This window comes from Mizuhopecten yessoensis, unplaced genomic scaffold (genome assembly GCF_002113885.1).
Source record: "Mizuhopecten yessoensis strain PY_sf001 unplaced genomic scaffold, ASM211388v2 scaffold10707, whole genome shotgun sequence".
In the NCBI taxonomy this organism is placed as follows: Eukaryota; Metazoa; Mollusca; class Bivalvia; order Pectinida; family Pectinidae; genus Mizuhopecten; species Mizuhopecten yessoensis.
In genome coordinates, this window is record NW_018408681.1 from 96,403 (window position 1) to 116,550 (window position 20,148).

The 20,148-nt window shown below is 38.0% G+C and overlaps 1 protein-coding gene across 2 annotated transcripts in view; it reads right to left on the minus strand.

Annotated features, from left to right (window-relative positions):
• The window catches only part of LOC110461911, a 75,004-nt gene that overhangs the window by 32,392 nt on the left and 22,464 nt on the right, over window positions 1-20,148 (minus strand). For both annotated transcript variants that reach the window (XM_021515646.1, XM_021515645.1), the window contains exons 19-41: window positions 19,714-19,979; window positions 18,707-18,821; window positions 18,306-18,499; window positions 17,966-18,080; window positions 16,911-17,101; window positions 16,438-16,552; window positions 15,317-15,525; window positions 14,040-14,154; window positions 13,468-13,712; window positions 12,657-12,771; window positions 11,475-11,695; window positions 9,546-9,660; window positions 8,748-9,010; window positions 7,993-8,107; window positions 7,387-7,595; window positions 5,987-6,101; window positions 4,903-5,358; window positions 4,111-4,337; window positions 3,359-3,476; window positions 2,409-2,674; window positions 2,042-2,156; window positions 1,005-1,219; window positions 409-523 (exon numbers count right to left, since the gene is read on the minus strand). In XM_021515646.1, the coding sequence (XP_021371321.1) occupies window positions 409-523; window positions 1,005-1,219; window positions 2,042-2,156; window positions 2,409-2,674; window positions 3,359-3,476; window positions 4,111-4,337; window positions 4,903-5,358; window positions 5,987-6,101; window positions 7,387-7,595; window positions 7,993-8,107; window positions 8,748-9,010; window positions 9,546-9,660; window positions 11,475-11,695; window positions 12,657-12,771; window positions 13,468-13,712; window positions 14,040-14,154; window positions 15,317-15,525; window positions 16,438-16,552; window positions 16,911-17,101; window positions 17,966-18,080; window positions 18,306-18,499; window positions 18,707-18,821; window positions 19,714-19,979 (4,230 nt within the window). The remainder of the gene's footprint in view (window positions 1-408; window positions 524-1,004; window positions 1,220-2,041; window positions 2,157-2,408; window positions 2,675-3,358; window positions 3,477-4,110; window positions 4,338-4,902; window positions 5,359-5,986; window positions 6,102-7,386; window positions 7,596-7,992; window positions 8,108-8,747; window positions 9,011-9,545; window positions 9,661-11,474; window positions 11,696-12,656; window positions 12,772-13,467; window positions 13,713-14,039; window positions 14,155-15,316; window positions 15,526-16,437; window positions 16,553-16,910; window positions 17,102-17,965; window positions 18,081-18,305; window positions 18,500-18,706; window positions 18,822-19,713; window positions 19,980-20,148) is intronic.

The following is a 20,148-nucleotide window of genomic DNA, read 5'->3' on the forward strand; positions in this document are numbered from 1 at the left end:
AATGTGGACAGTTATCGCTTGATATTTTCATGACTTGTGCTCTTTATTTTGTGACTAAGTTGCATTTTTTTCCTAATATTTGCATCTACAAAAAAGATTTTCGAATAGGGGCTTCCTTCCTTTGTATCCTTTGTAATCTAGTGATTATTTTGAAATCACGATTGAAGAGGACACCTTTACAATACTGAAATTAATTATCTATGGATCCTAGAAATATTTAAATCTGCAAATGTATATCCTTGCAAGATATTGAGGAAATTTAAACTACATTTTCAATGCAATCAAAAATTTCACAACAGATTGCTCCCAGATAAATATTACCCAACACATCGGTCATTGAACACTCGCCTAGTATATGCAAACCAGTAATAAAAAGCCAGTATACATGTATTAAATATGAGCGTTTACCTGTCGAAGCAGGTGTAGTAGTTCTTGGAGGCATCATCACATCGGCACCTCTTGGTACAACCAACATCCCAAGACTGGCTCTGAGTGTAGGGCACACCATTGTACACACAGTAGGCTGAAACCACAAACACACCATAATTCACTTGACACACAGTATCCTGATATCATAACCAATATAAACCACTGTCCACACAGAATTCTGGAATCAAAAACACTTTTGTAATATTTTATTTTCAAGCTTAGAACTTTTTCAGCAAGGGTTCAATGTCAAAAGAATTTGCAATTTAAAACCTGCCATTGTGAGATTTTTAATTTTGTACATACTATCTTAATTTTATAAACTGCCTGTGTTTCAAGTTATTACCCATACCCTATACTTCAATGCCAAATGATCAAGTACCTGACATTTTTGTTAATCTTCTTCTATAATTTTAGAAACGTCTCAAACAGTCGTTCTCACTCCCCTCTCATTTCCGATAATCCCAACTTCCATTTTTTCACTTGGTATAATAATAGCCCAGGTTTAATATTGATAGCACTTAATATGGTAGGATTTGAAAAATAACATAACACATCTGTGTATTTTTTAAATTTACATATTGGTCCAGGTTCCATTGTTGTTCCAACATTTGGGCTGGGTTCCATGGTACTGACACCAGGGGCTGGTGTAGCTTGGGGAGCTGGTGTGGGACCACCCATAGGCGCCGGGGTGGGGATGTTGTTGAAATCACACATAGGTTTCTGACAACAGATGTTCATGGGGTCCTGGACCAAGTTGCAGTATTGCGGTAATCGTGGGTAAACTGGGCACCTGATCACAGAACAATGAGTTGAGTGTAAGTAACAGGTTCAATAACATGTCATGAAATAAACATACGAAATGAAGTTGCTAGATCAGCGAAGACAATGGCCCCTTTCGTGTATCAGGTTCAACCAGTTTGTTTTTAAATGTAACATTTCCAAATGTTTATGCAGGCCTTGCAAGGCTTTATAAGGCTCTAGTCCAACCAGTTCAATTGTTTGGATTGTTTGGAAAATCAAATTAGGTGACCTTGACCTCAAATACAGCACCCTAATAAGTGAATTTGTTCCAGGTATTGTACAGCACAGTTGTAAAAAGTTTAAACAAGAACTGTTTAAAAATTGATATCAATATAGAGCAATGGTAAAGTTAAATAAGGTACACCAGAAAACATATTTCCTGTCAAACTTATGACTTCCATTGGTAAAATACATATTCATCCAGTGTTCATTTTGCCCTTCACATGAAATGACTGTTTATAGTATGTTGCGTAATAATATTCGTTGTCAAAATAAATTTGCCCTCATGGATGGGGAAAGGCAAAAATTAAACTGCAGAGAATTATTTTTTGTACAGTAGTAGGTGACCATGACCCTGAAACTCACACTTCTTTGAGATAGTTTCATACAGAACATTTGTATTGTGTTATATTAAAATGTGTTGACTAGTCAAGTTGCTAAAGCAGTTTCATACAGAACATTTGTATTGAGCTATAGTAAAATGTGTTGACTAGTCAAGTTGCTAAAGCAGTTTCATACAGAACATTTGTATGAGTTATCTTTATCCATTTCAATTTGGGGATAGTGAAGTATTGAGGCTGAAGCATCTTACTTCTCAGTACATTCGTAGTGTCCTGTCTTGCTGTCTACACAAACACAGGTGTACTTGCATCCATCAACCCATCTCTGGCCCTGGTGGTACTCTGTCCCCTTGTAAATACACACCTCTGTCAGGGTAAACGAAGTACAACAAAGTTTACAGTCAACCTTACAAAAGCATACATCTAGCAAAACCAGTTACTTACATTTCATACATTATGAATAATGACATGAAGTTGAAGTTATTTTTAACTTCATACTAAATTTAACCTTGTACAAGATTCTTATACATGTATGGGCAGTTCTTGTTTAGAAATCTTTGCAGAGTAAATTTTATTTTGCCACGAAAATTTCTATTGTTTCCTTGTGATTATTTTTACCTTTGGGTGCGGGGGTTGCCTGTGGGTTAGGGTTTGGTGTCTGTCCTGGTAGTGGGGATGGATTAGGTGATGGTGTAGGGGTACCATATCCATTGATGATTCCAACTGGAACACCTGTGATGAGTTGAGGAGTGTCTGTTGGTCCTGGCGTGGGATAACCATTTACTCCAGGGGTAGGGATACATTGAGGAACCTTACAACACTGGGGATCATTGGGGTCAGACACTAGCGTACATCGAGATGGAATACTGTCATACTTTCGGCACCTAATCAAGAGTAATATCAGCTTATGACATCAGCACAGATCATTTCTAATATCTCAATAAATGTAAACAAATCATAATTTCTTTCTTCATATGCATGATTTTCTTGTAAAAGCTGTCAAAGTTTATCAGTTGATCAATGTCAGAGGCTTACATATGATAATGCTTGTAGAAGCCAACCTGGTGTAACATCAAGCCTTTTTAGGCATAATACTCTGTTTACCTGTAACTTACCTGTCATAATTAGGGTATTACCTGTATCTTACCTGTCACAAGGTAATTACCTGTATATTACCTGTCACAATAGCAGCTATAAAATCTTACCTGTCACAACAGCAGCTATGAAATCTTACCTGTCATAACAGCTGTAAAAATCTTACCCGTCATAACAGCTGTAAAATCTTACCTGTCACAACAGCTGTAAAATCTTACCTGTCACAACAGCTTTACAATCTTACCTGTCATAACAGCTATAAATCTTACCTGTCATGACACCTGTAAAATCTTACCTGTCATGACACCTGTAAAATCTTACCTGTCATAACAGGTGTAAAATCTTACCTTAACAGGTGTAAAATCTTACCTGTCGTAACACCTGTATTATCGTACCTGTCGTAACACCTGTATTATCTTACCTGTCGTAACACCTGTATTATCTTACCTGTCATAACACCTGTATTATCTTACCTGTCGTAACACCTGTAGAACCCTGTAGTGGCATCATCACAGACACATGTCCTATCACAACCGTTGGTGTACCACTTTTGTCCCTGGGTGTACTGACGACCGTTCATGATACATACATCTGAAATATCAGTTGCAAATCATCAGTACCAGTCAAAATTCTTTCCCAAAATTGTACAACTACTGTTTACTGTGAAAGTTTAGCCCAGTCAAAATATTTGCCCTTTACCGATTGAATCCACGTTTGCTTAGTGTTATTGATGCCCTTCACATGTATTCACTTTGTATTGTTTATTATGTCCTAAAACTCGCTCTCATGATAAATTTGCCCTCATTGAGGAGGGCAAACAAGTTGGTATACAGTACTTTGTTAGGCAGGAAAGTTTATGTGATTCTGGGTGATGTCAAAATGGTTCATTAAATTGGATAAAGGAGATGGGGAGTTGAAAAAAATATTTTCGATTTTAATATTTGTTATGCTACATTCATACTATAATATCTACCATAAAAAAATAAAATTGTAAAATATTTTCCAAATAACTTAAAATGTGATTTTCCGACAGCTTGATCATTAAAAATATGTTAAATATAATACTCTATCAAAAAATATCAAATGAAATGGAAACATGATGTAAATATTTGTGGAAAAGTAAAGCTGTAAACCCTTTCTGAAGAAGGTATGTGGACAGTACCTTTGATAGGAATATCAGAATAAAGACTGTAAGAATATTCAACTTGTATACTTTGATACTTACTCTTCGGTGTTGGCTGTGGCATAGGGTTAGGGTTTGGTGTCTGGCCTGGTGTAGGATTAATAGATGGAGTCGATTGCCCGGGTTGTGGGGCGAGGGTAATGATGGGGTTAGGGTTTGGTGTAATGGCAGGAGCTGGGGTTGGGTTGCACACAGCTATCGTACAGCACTGGTCTGCTGGGTCAAGGGCTAGTCGACACGTAGACGGCAGGTTGGGGTACATCTGACACCTGAAAAATAGTTCAAAGATCAACGGGTCCATCAGAAATCTTTAACATGGAACAACACATCATTTTACTGTCTATTGCTTACATTTCACGTAAGTATTGAACAGCCTTTTCCAATATTCACGCCAGTATGAGTGCAAATCAGTTACATACATAGCGTGCTTAATAATTAGTGTTCATACCAGCATGAATATTGACAAAAATTCTATTTCCATTATATTTTTTTAGCTGATATCGTCCTGAATACAAATATTCCCTTATATTTCCAATATTGAAATTTCTATGTTGTCAGTGCAAACAACATTCTTGAAACAGCCCAACGTCATCAAAATGTTTGCTTCTAACGGCTATCTCATGTTATTCAAGCTTTAAAACAGAGCTGATCTCATTGCTTTCATAGTGCTATGAACACAATTTCTAATGGTAATGCTTATATCAAGAAACTGACAGTGCAATTTTCCTGAAATCTTTCAAGGGTCTAATACTTCGCCGTAGTTTCATCAAAGAGTTCAAACTGCAGTCTTGTTGACACTTTGTTTATGTAAAAAAAAATCCTTGGTTTGCTTACCTCTGAGAACACCTGTATTTGCCAGTAGAGGCCTCCGTACACACACAGTTTAAGTCACAGCCGTCCTGCCAGGTCTGTCCTTGCTGGTACGTCACTCCCTTGTATAAACATACTGGTGGACCGGTAGGCTGGGGCATGTTGGGGCCCGGGGTGGGGGTGATACCCTGACCATTGATCACGTTAGTCACAGAAGGAATCATGGGATTGGGGCTTGGATTAGGGTTAGGGTTGGGGTTAGGATTGGGGTTGGGATTAGGGGTAGGGTTGGGGTTAGGATTGGGGTTAGGATTGGGGTTGGGATTCATTCCAGGTCCGGGAGTGGGTTGGACACCTGTTCCTGGAGTTGGAGCATTAGTCGGTGTGGCAACTGGTTTGCAGTCAGGAATTCGACAGCAGCTGTCTCTGGGGTCAGTTATGAGGACACAACCATCTGGCAATGTGTTGTACCGCGGACACCTGTCGCAGAGACGCAAGGAGACTGAACAACAGCATGTTTTTTTTTTAATAATTATAATAAAATAAAATTTTCAATAGTACTATAAATGATTTTAGGTTGTGGTAATATTACTTCTGATGAAACATGATAATCTGATAGAATCGTATCTTTCGATACATGGCTACCTCTGTCGAATCACACCCATCACATTTCCAATTACTTCACCTGTATAAACCTAAAGAAAAGACCTGTATACTTATCTCAGGAATTAATCTAGATTTTAGGAAAAAAACTCACTTTAACTGAAAAGGGTAATATCTTTCAAGGTAAACTCATTGGTACATATATTTCAAAATTATCATCTTATATAACACTTCCACTTTAATTTTATAGATTATATGCAATAAATGCCATTAATATTGATGATTTCTTGGAAAATCCATGTTACACGTTCACTCTGATGGTTTTGAATAGGGAATTTTGGATAAATTTGGCAAAACAGTGAAAATATTGAAATGAAATCCTGAAGGGAATGTACCTAAAAAGAGCTGTAAAAGGGCCCCGATATATCTCTGTCATATCACTACAGAAGATGTGTTAAACCTGTACATACCTATTACTACACTTTTAAATCATAGCTGTACATACCTGTCACTACATCTGTAGAATCCCTTGACTCCATCCTCACACACACATTTCAGGTCACAACCATCGTCCCAGGTTGCACCCTGCTTGAAGGGCACACCATTGTACAAACAGGTATCTACAAAACAGAAAAGGATAAAGAAATTAAACTTCTACTGAAATAATCACTGCTAAATCCTGCTGTCAAAATATTTCCTATTTACAATTCTGCTGCGATCTTCATTGACAATTTGAAAAATAAAAAAAAGTCTGTAAGACATGAATGACCGAGTTCCCATTCAAATAAGTGTCTTTTTAGTTTTTTTGACAAAATTTCTATAAATAGTAACAGTTCTCATACTTGACCTTTAAACAGATGCTTATGAAGCTGTCGGGAAAATCTGTTAACAATTTGCTTGAGTGATATCTTTAAATTGGTTGACAAATATCTATAACAGTAACAATGACCTTAACCTGCGAACCTTGAAATACAAACTCATCGAGGTATTTTCGTATTTGACCTACGTATATAATTTCATCAAAATCTGTTAAGAAATGAAGCCACTAGAACAATAAATAGTGAATTGAGAATGGATGGGAATGGGTAGCCCTGTATGCCCTCCATAAAATGTTGGGCCCATGAAAACTAAGCGTATCCTTGAATATTTTGGCACCATCACACAATACTTCATTTCAACATTATCATGTAATATTACAAATGGACGCTGGCTACAAAGACCTTTCATAGAAGCAGTGTTTCAGACAGGTTTTACCATGCATAGTGTTAATACATAAATGTTCTCAATATGGAACATATTGTTTTCTTATATAGACATTCACATTTACGAACTTGGTGCAAGATATTCCGTCTTTGCATATTGCAGAGTTATCTTCTCTTGTGAGCAGGGATTGATTGTAACGTCATTGGTTTGTGTGAGAAAATTACGTCGTTTTCTCAAAAATTGATGACGTTACTCTCACAAACCAATGACGTAACAATTAATACCTGCTCACAAGAGCAGATAACTCTGCAATACAAAAAGACGGAATAAACATGCTAACATATTGACAAACAATGAAGTACAAAAAGTAGCACTGCTAACATGAAAAGTAGGCAAACTGGGAAAAATTCTGCCTTTCTTTTTACTAGATATTTATTATAGAAATATTATAAATTAGTGAAACTACATTATTTCAGAGTTAAGTCTGGGTCTATTAATTAGTGACAACTACTTGATATTCATTCCTAAGTTGACTAATAAATAATAAATGAAGAAAAGGACAAAACACAATGATATTGACATGAAAATGAAAGTTGAGCTAGACTGGGGCAGCAGAATTTTTTGTACTCAACTGTGAAAGTAGAAAATCCTTTGTATTTAAAAGTGTTAATTTTAACGTGATGAACCAACAATCGATCTTACCTCGTGCAGTGGGAGAAGGTGTTGGACCAACTTGTGGGCCCTGGCCGGGGATTGGGACTGGCGTATTCATGGGGTTCGGGGACAGCGTGACGGTTCCTGTGACATTATTGGTTGTACCAGTGAATTCGCAGTACGGCTTCTTACAGCAAGGCTGGATAACATCTGACACCAGACGGCACTGAGGAGGCAGTGCTGGGTAACGTGGGCACCTGACACACAAAAGATTCATTATGCATTAAAATACTCCAACTACTGTGCTGCCATACTACATGTTTTCTAAAATGATGAATAGTGACACTTTTTATCACTTTAATTAAGCATTAAACTGAGAGGAACAATAATTTTCAGTGAATCAACTATCTGCACAAACAGAATATTTGTGTATCAACATAACAGCACATTCCCCCCCCCCCCCTAAAAAAAATTCTTTAAACAGTAAAACTGCAAAAAATCCATGTTGTACATCCTTGGACATTCCTTGCTTCACAAAATCTTTAAAAGTGTTTACACAGGTGTACCGTTTCAAAGGCCCAATGCCAGAAGCTGGTCAACTTTGTGTCCAGGCAAGGAAAAATTTCAATATTTATTGTGAAAATGTATGCTTACAGTTCTGTGCAACGGTATCTCCCGTTAATGGCGTCCACACACTCACAGTTGTAATCACAGCCGTCCTGCCATTTCTGGCCCTGTGTGTACTGCTGGTTCTTGTATTCACAGTATGCTGTCAACGGGAAGAAATTCAGGAAATGAAATCAAAAGAAAACCTTGGCAGGATATGTTTTTAAGATGATAATTACAAGAATCCTTATATAAGGTAGTTTGAATTAATATTCTTACAAAGAAAGCTTTGCATGACAATTTTTGAAAATATTTGATTTTAAAATGAAAATACGCTACTGTTATATAAATGTACAAATTGAGGTGTAATGTTATTTTAGCCCTTTTTATGCCAAACTCATTCACCCCTCAAGACACATTTGAACCCTTCCAATTCAAGGGTTGGAATAATTTATTGTGAAATTTCAAGAGTGAATGAGTTATAGTATGGTGCTGAACTATGATTGTACGAATTGCAGATACAAATATTGTGGATGTCCTAGTTCATCAATGCCCTATTCTGTCAACCTGTTAAAATTAAACTTTAGCAAGCTAAAATAAGTAAGCTCACACTATATAAAACAACGCTGACAATGTTTCTACCAAGGAACTGTTTCACCATTTTGATCCAAGTTTTTTTTACACATATATTTATAGGAAGTTCAGATGTGGGAGGGATGAAGGGGGGGGGGGGGGGGAGNTGTTCACACTATATAAAACAACTCTGCTAAGAAAATGTATGATGGGGGAGGTGGACTGCCTACCTGGGGCAGGTGTAGGGGACATTCCTGGAGCAAAAGTTGGGTTTACTCCAGGGACAAGGGTAGGTTGTTGCCCTGGGGCAGGGGTTGGTACTTTGGTGACAGATCCTCCGGTGATGACTCCTGGGGGAGGTGTTGGGATAGGAACATATCCTGTTGCATTGTTGTACTGAGGTGGGATGTCACACTTTGGAATTTTACAGCAGAGAGGATCCTTGGGATCTGCTATCGGTGTACAACCTGCTGCCTGCTGGTACTGAGGACACCTGAAACACAGAATATTCTCTCATTTCCATGTGTGTAAGACAGAGCTGTCCAGGGTAAGAAAGAGGTGTAAGAAATGTTTATCTTACAACCCATTTAACATAACATGACATCACAATGGCTCAACAATGACGTGACGTCAAAAATTGGAAAAACTCTGATGCTGCAATGTGGAAAAGGCGACGTGATGAAATCAAATCTTTTACGTTATATTTACCAAACAAAGAAAGATTGAAATATTCCTTTCATGTCCAAGGGTGTAGGATAAGTAATTTCAAACCCTCAGTATTTTCAATTTTGGCAAAACCCATCGACAGGAATTTCCCTACCCTACACCCCTGGGCATGAAAGAGTCTTATAATCTTCAATAATAATTCATCATAATTTATATAACTTGTCATATAGTACAGCGACATCTCTTTATTCTGTTAATCCTGAATTCTTTTCGATACACTTTTATATAGTCCCCATTAGGTCTTTCGCTATTTTTCATAACTTAGTATAATTAAATGAAATAATGTGAAACAATAAGATTACCTTTGGCTGCATCTGTACACTCCGGCTGGTGCATTTTCACAGTTGCACACGTACTCGCATCCATCATACCAGGTTTGTCCCTGTGTGTAGCTCTTCCCCTTGTACTCGCAAACATCTACAATCGGTTGTAGTTTGTAATCACAAACATCTACATCCAGTTATAGTTTGTACTCGCAAACATCTACAATCAGTTTAAGTCTGTACTCACAAAGATCTACAACCAGTTATAGTCTGTACTCGCAAACAACTACATCCAGTTATAGTCTGTACACGCAAACATCTACATCCAGTTATATCCTGTACTCGCAAACATCTACATCCGGTTATAGTCTGTACACGCAAACATCTACATCCGGTTATAGTCTGTACTCGCACAGATCTACAACCAGTTATAGTTTGTACTCGCAAAGATCTACAACCTGTTATAGTCTGTACTCGCAAATATCTTCAACCAGTTATAGTCTGTACTCTCAAAGATCTACAACCAGTTTAAGTCTGTACACGCAAACATCTCCATCCAGTTATAGTCTGTACACGCAAACTTATACATCCAGTTATAGTCTGAACTCGCAAATATCTACATCCAGTTATAGTCGGTACTCGCAAACATCTACACACAGTTTAAGTCTGTACTCACAAAGTTCTACAACCAGTTATAGTCTGCACTCGCAAACATCTACATCCGGTTATAGTCTGTACACGCAACCATCTACATCCAGTTTAAGTCTGTACTCGCAAACATTTACATCCAGTTATAGTCTGAACTCGCAAATATCTACATCCAGTTATAGTTTGTACTCGCAAAGATCTACAACCCGTTATAGTCTGTACTCGCAAGGATCTACAACCAGTTATAGTCTGCACTCGCAAACATCTACATCCAGTTATAGACTGTACTCGCAAAGATCTACAGCCAGTTATAGTCTGTACACTCAAACATCTACAACCAGTTAAAGTCTGTACTCGCAAATATGTACATCCAGTTATAGTCTGAACTCGCAAATATCTACATCCAGTTATAGCCTGTACACGCAAGCATCTACAACCAGTTTAAGTCTGTACACGCAAACATCTCTATCCAGTTATAGTCTGTACGCGCACACATCTCCATCCAGTTCTAGTCTGTACTCGCAAACAACAACATCCAGATATAATCTGTTCACGCAAACATCTACATCCAGTAATAGTCTGTACTCGCAAACAACAACATCCAGATATAATCTGTTCACGCAAACATCTACATCCGGTTATAGTCTGTACTCGCACAGATCTACAACCAGTTATAGTCCGTACTCGCAAAGATCTACAACCTGTTATAGTCTGTACTCGCAAATATCTACATCCAGTTATAGCCTGTACACGCAAGCATCTACATCCAGTTATAGCCTGTACTCGCAAACATCTATAACCAGTTATAGTCTGTACACTCAAACATCTACAACCAGTTATAGTCGGTACTCGCAAACATCTACAGCCAGTTATAGTCTGTACACGCAAACATCTACATCCAGTTATAGTCTGTACTCGCAAATATCTACATCCAGTTATAGTCTGTACTCGAAAACATCTATATCCAGTTATAGTCTGTACTCGCAAAGATCTACAACCAGTTATAGTCTGTACTCGCAAACATCTACATCCAGTTATAGCCTGTACTCGCAAACATCTACATCCAGTTATAGTCTGTACACGCAAACATCTACATCCAGTTATAGTCTGTACTCGCAAACATCTATAACCAGTTTAAGTCTGTACTCACAAAAATCTACAACCTATTGGGTAGGGATTTGGTGTGGGTTTGTACCCAGGGTATGGGGGTATGGAGTTGGTGTGATGTGCTTACCTTTAGGGAGAGCCGGTGTTTGGTTGGGATTTGGTGTGGGTTTGTACCCAGGGTATGGGGGTATGGAGTTGGTGTGATGTGCTTACCTTTAGGGAGAGCCGGTGTTGGGTTGGGATTTGGTGTGGGTTTGTACCCAGGGTATGGAGTTGGTGCGATGGACTGTCCTGGTACAGGTGCTAGAGTGGTGGCATGGCCATTGATTTGATTGACAGATGGGTTAAATGTACATTCTGGCTTAGAGCAGCAGGGGTTGGCAGGGTCCTTCTGTAAATAACACTGTGGAGGAAGTGTTCCATACTTGGGGCATCTGAAATATAATGTATACACATACTTAGCTGGTTACATCAATTATCCAATCATTTTCAATTTAAATCACTTTCACCCTATGTAACTTTAGAAGACCCTGCCATGCATTGATATGGATGAGTCGATTATGGTCTACAGTGGTGAAAGGGTTAAATGAACTTTTTTAAATGATCTTCACTCTAATTCATAACCTGGCAAGTTGAATGAAAAATTAATCTTACTTGTATTACTGATCTTGAAAAAACATTTTTTTTGAGCCCGTTTCTTTTCCTATATATGAGGGCTACATAATACAGTATAGTGACATTTCCTCTTGACTACAATGTCATAGAATTGCATCCCACAGTCAGGAGACTATGGCTGTGTCCTTGAATAAGACAATTTACTCTTGTTACTTAACTCCACTGGCCTAAAGTGGAGTATAATATGGTATTATAGTTTTGTGCTGTAGTAAAGCAATGTCTAATAGGAATCCCCAGAAAAAAGTTCGCATCACCACCAGTCATCTTAATATGCCTATTGAGAGCATAACGATTAGCCATAAGGGGTCACAAAAGGCTTGCACACAATTTGCGCACACTGGACATCCCATAGGGCTAATTGGCTTATATTATTTAGCAAGCACTTCGCTCGATATTGAACTAAAAGTTACGCTGGTGAGGTACTTGAATCAACCAGGAAAGTTATGTTAATGTTTTTCAAATAGTCTTGTTTTTACAGCACATTTTTTATTTCAGTTGTCTACCTACGTATTTTTGTGATAGACTTTACTCATTAATATATATTTCTATTCAGATTTATTAATCAATGTCATTATCAATATATCAGAATCACATTAAAGGTTTTTGTAACTCAAAGAGACTTGTAGAAATGTTGCTTTAAATAGGCATATGTTATCACCAATGGAGAATATGAATTTCTATTGAAATGTCAGTGTAGTCTGTACACCAGAAGTCACTTACCTCTCTGTACACTGGTAGTTGCCTGTGCTAGAATCCATACACCGACAGGTGAAGTCGCAGCCATCGTACCACGTCTGGCCTTGGTTATACTTAGCACCCTTATACTCACAATAGTCTGGTTAACAAACAAGGGGACTGTTAAACTATATGTAATATACATGGGCCGATACATCTTGTCTGACAAAGATATGGACTGTTAAATCTCAGGTAATATACATGGGATGGTACGTCTTGTTTGACAAAGATATGGACTGTTAAATCTCAGGTAATATTCATGGGATGGTACATCTCGTTTGACAAAGATATGGACTGTTAAATCTCAGGCAATATACATGGGATGATACATCTCGTTTGACAAAGATATGGTCTGTTAAATCTCAGGTAATATATACGGGATGGGACATCTTGTCTGACAAAGATATTGACTGTTAAATCTCAGGTAATATATACGGGGTGGTACATCTTGTCTGACAAAGATATTGACTGTTAAATCTCGGGTAATAAACATGGGCAAATACATCTCGTTTGACAAAGATATGGAATGTTATATCTCAGGTCACATATATGGGTAGATACATCTCATCTGACGAAGATATGGACTGTTGTTATATCTGAGGTCACATACATGGGTAGATACATCTCATCGGACAAAGATATGGACTGTTATATCTCATGTGTTATACATGGGATAGTACATCTTGTCTGACAAAGATAGAGACGGTTACATTTCAGGAAGCATAAACGACCTTACAATAACGTATCCGTTTGTCCCTTGGATACTGAAATAGAGAGGATCAACCACAACACTTACTCAGAGGCTGTGGTGCGGGTGTAGCAACTGGGTTGGGGCCAATGTTTGGCCTGGGAGCGGGAGTGTTGGCCGAGCCTGTGAAGACACCTGGGGGAGCTAGAGTTGGGATCATGTCTGGTCGAATGGTACCGATGATGTTCTGTAGCGAGGTTGGGATGCCACACTTGGGTTCCCGACAACAGCTGTCGGTGGCACTCACAACCATGTGACACTCGGCTGGGAGGTTGTTGGCATATGATGCACACCTAAATATTGAACACATTTATTTATGGTTCTGTAAATGATGAAAGATTTACAACTAAAAACGTTTACATTTGTTTATCACACTTTCTTGTTTGTTTGTTAAACACAAAAACAAACGTTTACATATCATATAAAACACACTTCATTTCTATTTTCTTTCAAATAATTTTTTAAAACATTGCATCTGCCATAAAAAATCTTCATTATCTTTAAAATTGAATATTTTTAACGATGAAACTTGAGTGTTTTAATTTCCTGTTGTAATTAACTGATGTATTAGTTGAATATTTTTACCTCATACTTTTATCCAATTACAAAACAACACATACCTGGTGTCACAGACGTACAAACCCTTGGATGAGTCGTCACATCGGCATCGCTTCTCACAGCCATCATCCCATGTCTGATCCTGGTAGTATTTCACTCCCTTGTACAGACAGTAATCTGTAACACATCATCCAAACACTTACAAAACACAAAGTCCATATGCAAATACTGTAAACTTACATATTTAAGCGGGAGTCTTATTTAAGTGCTTTTCTCTGTGTAAATAATGTGCTCAATTATCAATGCGCCAACTGCAGTTCATGTATAAATGTATATACATGTATATATATATACTTTTTTTTAAATCAAAAGTTTTTTTTAATTTTTCAGCACTTTTATATAAAGGACTGCCAGGTTTGGGTCCTTGAGGTCAGCTTTTGTACATTGATTGTCCTCTCGCAGGAGGAGATTCACTCATCACACTGTTAGCCGTACATACTGAGTTATCCAATACATAACAACATACGTACAATGATTTCCCAGACATGCATATTGACTACTGTATCATACTACTCTTTCCCCTGTCTATATATATTGTTCTTTACAGCATATTTCGTGGGTGCGCCAATTCATCAATACACTAATCTGTTAAAATCTGATAATGTGCTAACAATTTGAATGCGCTAAAGTGAAGATATTTACAGTTTATCAAATTGTTTAAACAATCAATTGGATAGGGCAACAGCCACAGCCTATATAAGCCTCTCCCTCAACTTCCTGCATTATTTATTTAAATCGAGAAACATACATACAACACAACCTAAATAATTTGTTAACACTTCCAACTTATCTCTTGACATTATGGTGTTTTCTTATTTGAAATATCAATGGGAAAGGAATAATAGGAATCTAGCCAAAAAAAAAATAAGCATAAAATATACAGGTTTTCTATATTTCAACACAAAGAAAATATGTTTTCCAAATGATTTCTCACCCTGTGATGATGTGAGTTTGCCAAATAGCCCTGGGATAGGGGGGAGGGGGATGAAACCCAAACAGGGGCATACAAAATGAACAAAGGTAAAGAGTGTGTTTTCCTGACATCTCTAGGGAAGTAGAAAACATAAACACTCAAACAATAAAGGTTTAATGTGTGACGTTTCGATGACTAGTACGGTATGTACTTTGTCACCTTCATCAGATAAATGTCTTTTGAAAGGTACATACACAAAGGTAAGAAATATTTACAAGTTGGTAATAAAATAACTACCTGAAGAAAATATTTCGAAAGAAACCCTAGAGTACGAGTAACAAGGCCCCAGGGTGGGGACATACATACTGAGCATAGGTGATGGAGTAGGTTGTCCTGGCTGGCCTGGTACACCTGGGTTCGGGGCATTGGTATGGCTTAGAACTGGGGCTGGAGTGAGTGTGCCTGTGATTTCTCCCAAGGCACCGCCAAATTGACAGTCTGGGATCTTACAACATGGCTGACGGTAATCAGTAACCAATTTGCATGGGTAAGGGATGCTACCATAACGTGGACATCTGAAATAAAAAAAATCCTAGAATTCAGTATCTTTACCAAACACTGTATAAGATATAAACGTAGTTTCAAACAATGAAATAGTACATATCAAAACTATTATCAATATTAATAATTAATGTTACGTATCATGTTATGGTAAAAATGGTAACCAATACAAAAACTATTTGTGAACTAAGTGTTTTGGTGGGTTTTTATATCGATTTATCTTTTATTTAGTTTTTGGAGAAACCTTATTACCAGGTAGTTTCTGACTGCCCTGACAGTGTGGGGAAAAAACCGTAATATTCAAAATGCCACACATATGCTTTTCATGATCTGAATGCCTCCCTGACAACTGGTACAATTTTTGTTTAGTTATACTTTGCAACAGGAAAATGGACTCTTTGGCACTTTTCTTAAAAAAAATATATGAAGGTCTTGTTAGTATATTTTCTTATTAAGACAAATGTATAGGAGTGATATTTGACAGATTTGAGATGGAATAAACAGAGTATTTATTCTGGATTAATCAGATCCCCATCAACACTCTCTTACCTGTCTGTACAGGTGTAACGCTCTCTTACCTGTCTGTACAGGTATAATGCTCTCTTACCTGTCTGTACAGGTGAAACACTCGCTTACCTGTCTGTACAGGTGTAACACTCGCTTACCTGTCTGTACAGGTGTAACGCTCTCTTACCTGTCTGTACAGGTATAATGCTCTCTTACCTGTCTGTACAGGTGTAACACTCGCTTACCTGTCTGTACAGGGGTAACACTCGCTTACCTGTCTGTACAGGTGTAACACTCTCTTACCTGTCTGTACAGGTGTAACACTCGCTTCCCTGTCTGTACAGGTGTAACGCTCTCTTACCTGTCTGTACAGGTGTAACGCTCTCTTACCTGTCGGTACAGGTGTAACACTCGCTTACCTGTCTGTACAGGTGTAGAGTCCTGTTGTGGCATCCTGACAGTTACAGTTGTATTCACATCCATCCATCCATGTCTGGCCCTGTAGGTATTGGCTTCCCTTGTACAGACAGAAACCTGTAACAAATCAAGTCCTCATTCAGCTATCTTGCTTCCCACATTTTTTAATATTGCAGACTCTTTTTCTTGTTCAGACAGAGGTCCACAACATGCACATTTTCGACTCAGCTAGCTCCCTATCCAGAAACTTTCATGTAAAGGGGGATTATGTTGACGTGAACAGACATAAAATAGAGAGAAATCTTCACCCCGATTCAGTTATCTCCCTTTAAATGGAATGGTAGGGCTAAAGGAGACAGATTGGATTTCATCAAAACTTTTCAACTCCAGCTTCCCTTACAATAATAATAATAAACCAATATAAGATATCTCACAAGACGTCACAGTGTTAGTATGAAAATACAGAGCATCTTACCTATGTTAGGGTTGGTCTGGTCTGGATTCTGACCCTGGAAGGAGCCAGGAGGAAGAGAGGGCACGACTCCGTGACCGGTCTGGGAGCTGGATGTAGTCTGGAAGTTACAGTAGGGCACCTGACAACAGGCAGGGTCTTGAGCATCCTTCACCATGGTACATGAGTCGGGTACGTTCTTGTATTCTGGACACCTGGAGAACAAAGTTTGCCATTCTATTTCTCATACGACATCTATAGAATCCAGTCAGAAGGCATTACTGACTAGTGAAATAGTCTTAAAATCAGGGTTAGACACTGACTATGTTTGCTTGGTAGTCCACAGGAATATTCAAATAGATTATCTGCTAGTCCTACATCTTTGTCACTTTAAGTCCAAACTTTCCTTCAGGAAACATCGTCGACAAAAAACACAAGAAGTAACTGACTGTAGGGGACATAAATTAACTACTGGCATAAAAATAAGGTGAAGTTTTAAAAAAAATTGACAAATATCCTGCAATATATCAGTATCTTTAGCAGGTTTCCAAAACAAATATTCTTATTTTATAATCTTTCTACTAAATGATATTGTAATACCATAGTTTTTACAAGTTCCAAAGGACCAGTTACCGGTAAGTAAGGTGATTCACTAGTCCTTTCTAAAATCTACCAGTCTCAACCTAGAGGACTTGTGTTAGAGTCAAACCCTGAAAACAACATCTTTATTAGACACTTATGTTTGGGTACAGAAGAATCTTACAGTATCTTGAGACTTGACTGCAAGACCGACTGGACATAATGGTGGTACCTGCATACGAACCTGAACACTACCTGTATGTAGGCTGTAGGTATATTATCTGTTCACTAGAAAATATACAGTGACACCTGTCTTGAGTGACCATATAATCAAGTTTACATAGAAATATCACTAGACCGGGATGAAGGTCTCGTTTGAATTGGCTTTCAGATTACAAGAGCTTCCTTTAGACAGTTTAAAACATGGTAAATAATACTTACAGATCTATAAAGATGTTTTTGGAGTACATACATCGTGCTATACGATCAAAAATATTTACCTGTTTGTACACCTGAAGAATCCATGTTCTGCATCATCACAGGTACACTTGTACTGACAACCATCGTACCATAACTGTCCCTGTGCATACTGCTTGCCATTATAGAGGCAGACCTCTGTAATACCAAGGTGGAAAAAGTCTAGTAATACCAAACTTCAGCAGTGTTCATGATTATAATAGTCATAGAATTACAGACTATATATGTCTATAAGTTTGGTTGGTCAATACAAACTGAAACATTTGCAGACCTGATTTGTCCATGCCAATACGAGATATGATTTCAATATTATATTATCTTACTTTGTAAGGATTAGCACAGAATTTTCCTCTTTGTACATACTTGGCCTGGGAATGGTGGGAATAGGTGTGGTTATCACTGGTCTGGGTGTGTGAGGAACGGTGATGGGAGCAGCGGAGCCGTTGAAGGAAGTGACTGTCGGTGTGAAGTCACAGTAGGGCACTTGACAGCATGAATCTTGTGGGTCAGCAACCAGGTGACAGAATGGGGCAGGTAGGTTGGGATACTTTCGGCACCTTCAAACAGCATACAATAAAAAGTTCTTTAAAACAGGTGACAGAATGGGGAAGGTAGGTTGGGACATCATTGATATAGATAATCTTTAATTTACAGAACAGTATTGACTCTTCTAACAAATTCACAGGATACTGTATAAGATTTTGCTTATTAGTTGCGGATATAAAGGATGAACAGTGGAAGAGGGTATACAAATGAATGGTCACCTTTCGGTACATCTCCACTTGCCAATTGAGGCATCCTCACACACACAGTTGTAGTTACAGCCATCCTGCCACTGCTCACCCTGGTTGTGTTTTTGGCCCTTGTATATGCAGTAACCTGAAAAGAATAATAACCTTGGAAGTAAAGGTTTATTCTCCCAACTCAAAACTGTAGTTTTCTTTATTCTAACTTAAGGAAATGCACAAATTTAACAAAAAAAATGGCTAAGTAATATTAAATATATTGTCAGCTGATGTTCTGAAATATGTCATTGTATGAAGATGTAGCCAGGTGTTCAAATACATCATTCAAATCATCGCACATTATGCCAGTGTGAAGGAATGTATGTATGTGCAAGAACAGCATGGACCAACCATCCACATTCCAGTCACTGCCGTCTCCCTACTTCACTCGGACTTTACCTCTCGACAGTAACACACAGAAAGTGCCGACTAACGCTAATGCCTACCTTTTAGATATCAAACTAGTAATAACATCCCGTATGAAAAGAATACAAATTACTTTAATATTCATGAGAACAGTTCGATTATCAAATTTCACATTGTTGATTACACACCTGGGAGTGACGCATTTTGCACATGTTTTGCTAGTAAAGTGTCTACACAATGAAGACTAAGTTTTCGTGTGTTGGTGCAGTTCTATGTACGTGAAAGACCGATGATGGAATTTATATAAGTATTTTCAGTAATATGTCTTTTATTTTGGATACACAATTTCGGAGAATGTGCCATAAGTAACAACCAGCTTGGCACTGTTTCAAAGTCTTCAGGTTAGTGCGCTGATTTTTGATATCGGTTGCCGATCAGGTCACTAGTGAATTGAATCGCAAGACGGTCAGTTGTACATGCAATGATAACCGGTTTGACAAGTAATGCATTTTTTATACACAGCGAGACCTATACTATATCTAGTATTACATGATACAGCTGATCCTGTCGACTTACATCAAACATCTTACTTATAAAATTCTGTTAACAGACCAGCTTACCTACGCCTGGCCTTGAGGTCACATAGGGCGCTGTAGGGGCGGCTACATTGCTGGTGAAAATGTGTTCGTAGTGTATGGTGTTATAGGTACTGTTGAACAGGTCAGTGACACTAGGTGGCTCCACTATACCATGGCCAATGTTACCCTGCTGGAAGGATGGGATAAGGGGCGTGGTTGGGTCGGTACATACTGGCTTCTTGCAGCAAGAGTCGTCAGGGTCCTGCGACATATGGCAGCCGATTGGCAGGTTTTGGTAAGATGGACACCTGAAAAAATGTTATAGCAAAGTAGAGAAAAACATTAAGAACAGTTGTCTATACAGATGATTCAGTTTTTTTTTAAATCCTCTTTATAGGGAAAAAAAGCCTTTTACTAACTTGAATAATATTTTCATAATTACATTATGTAAATCAATTTCCATTAATATCTATATCT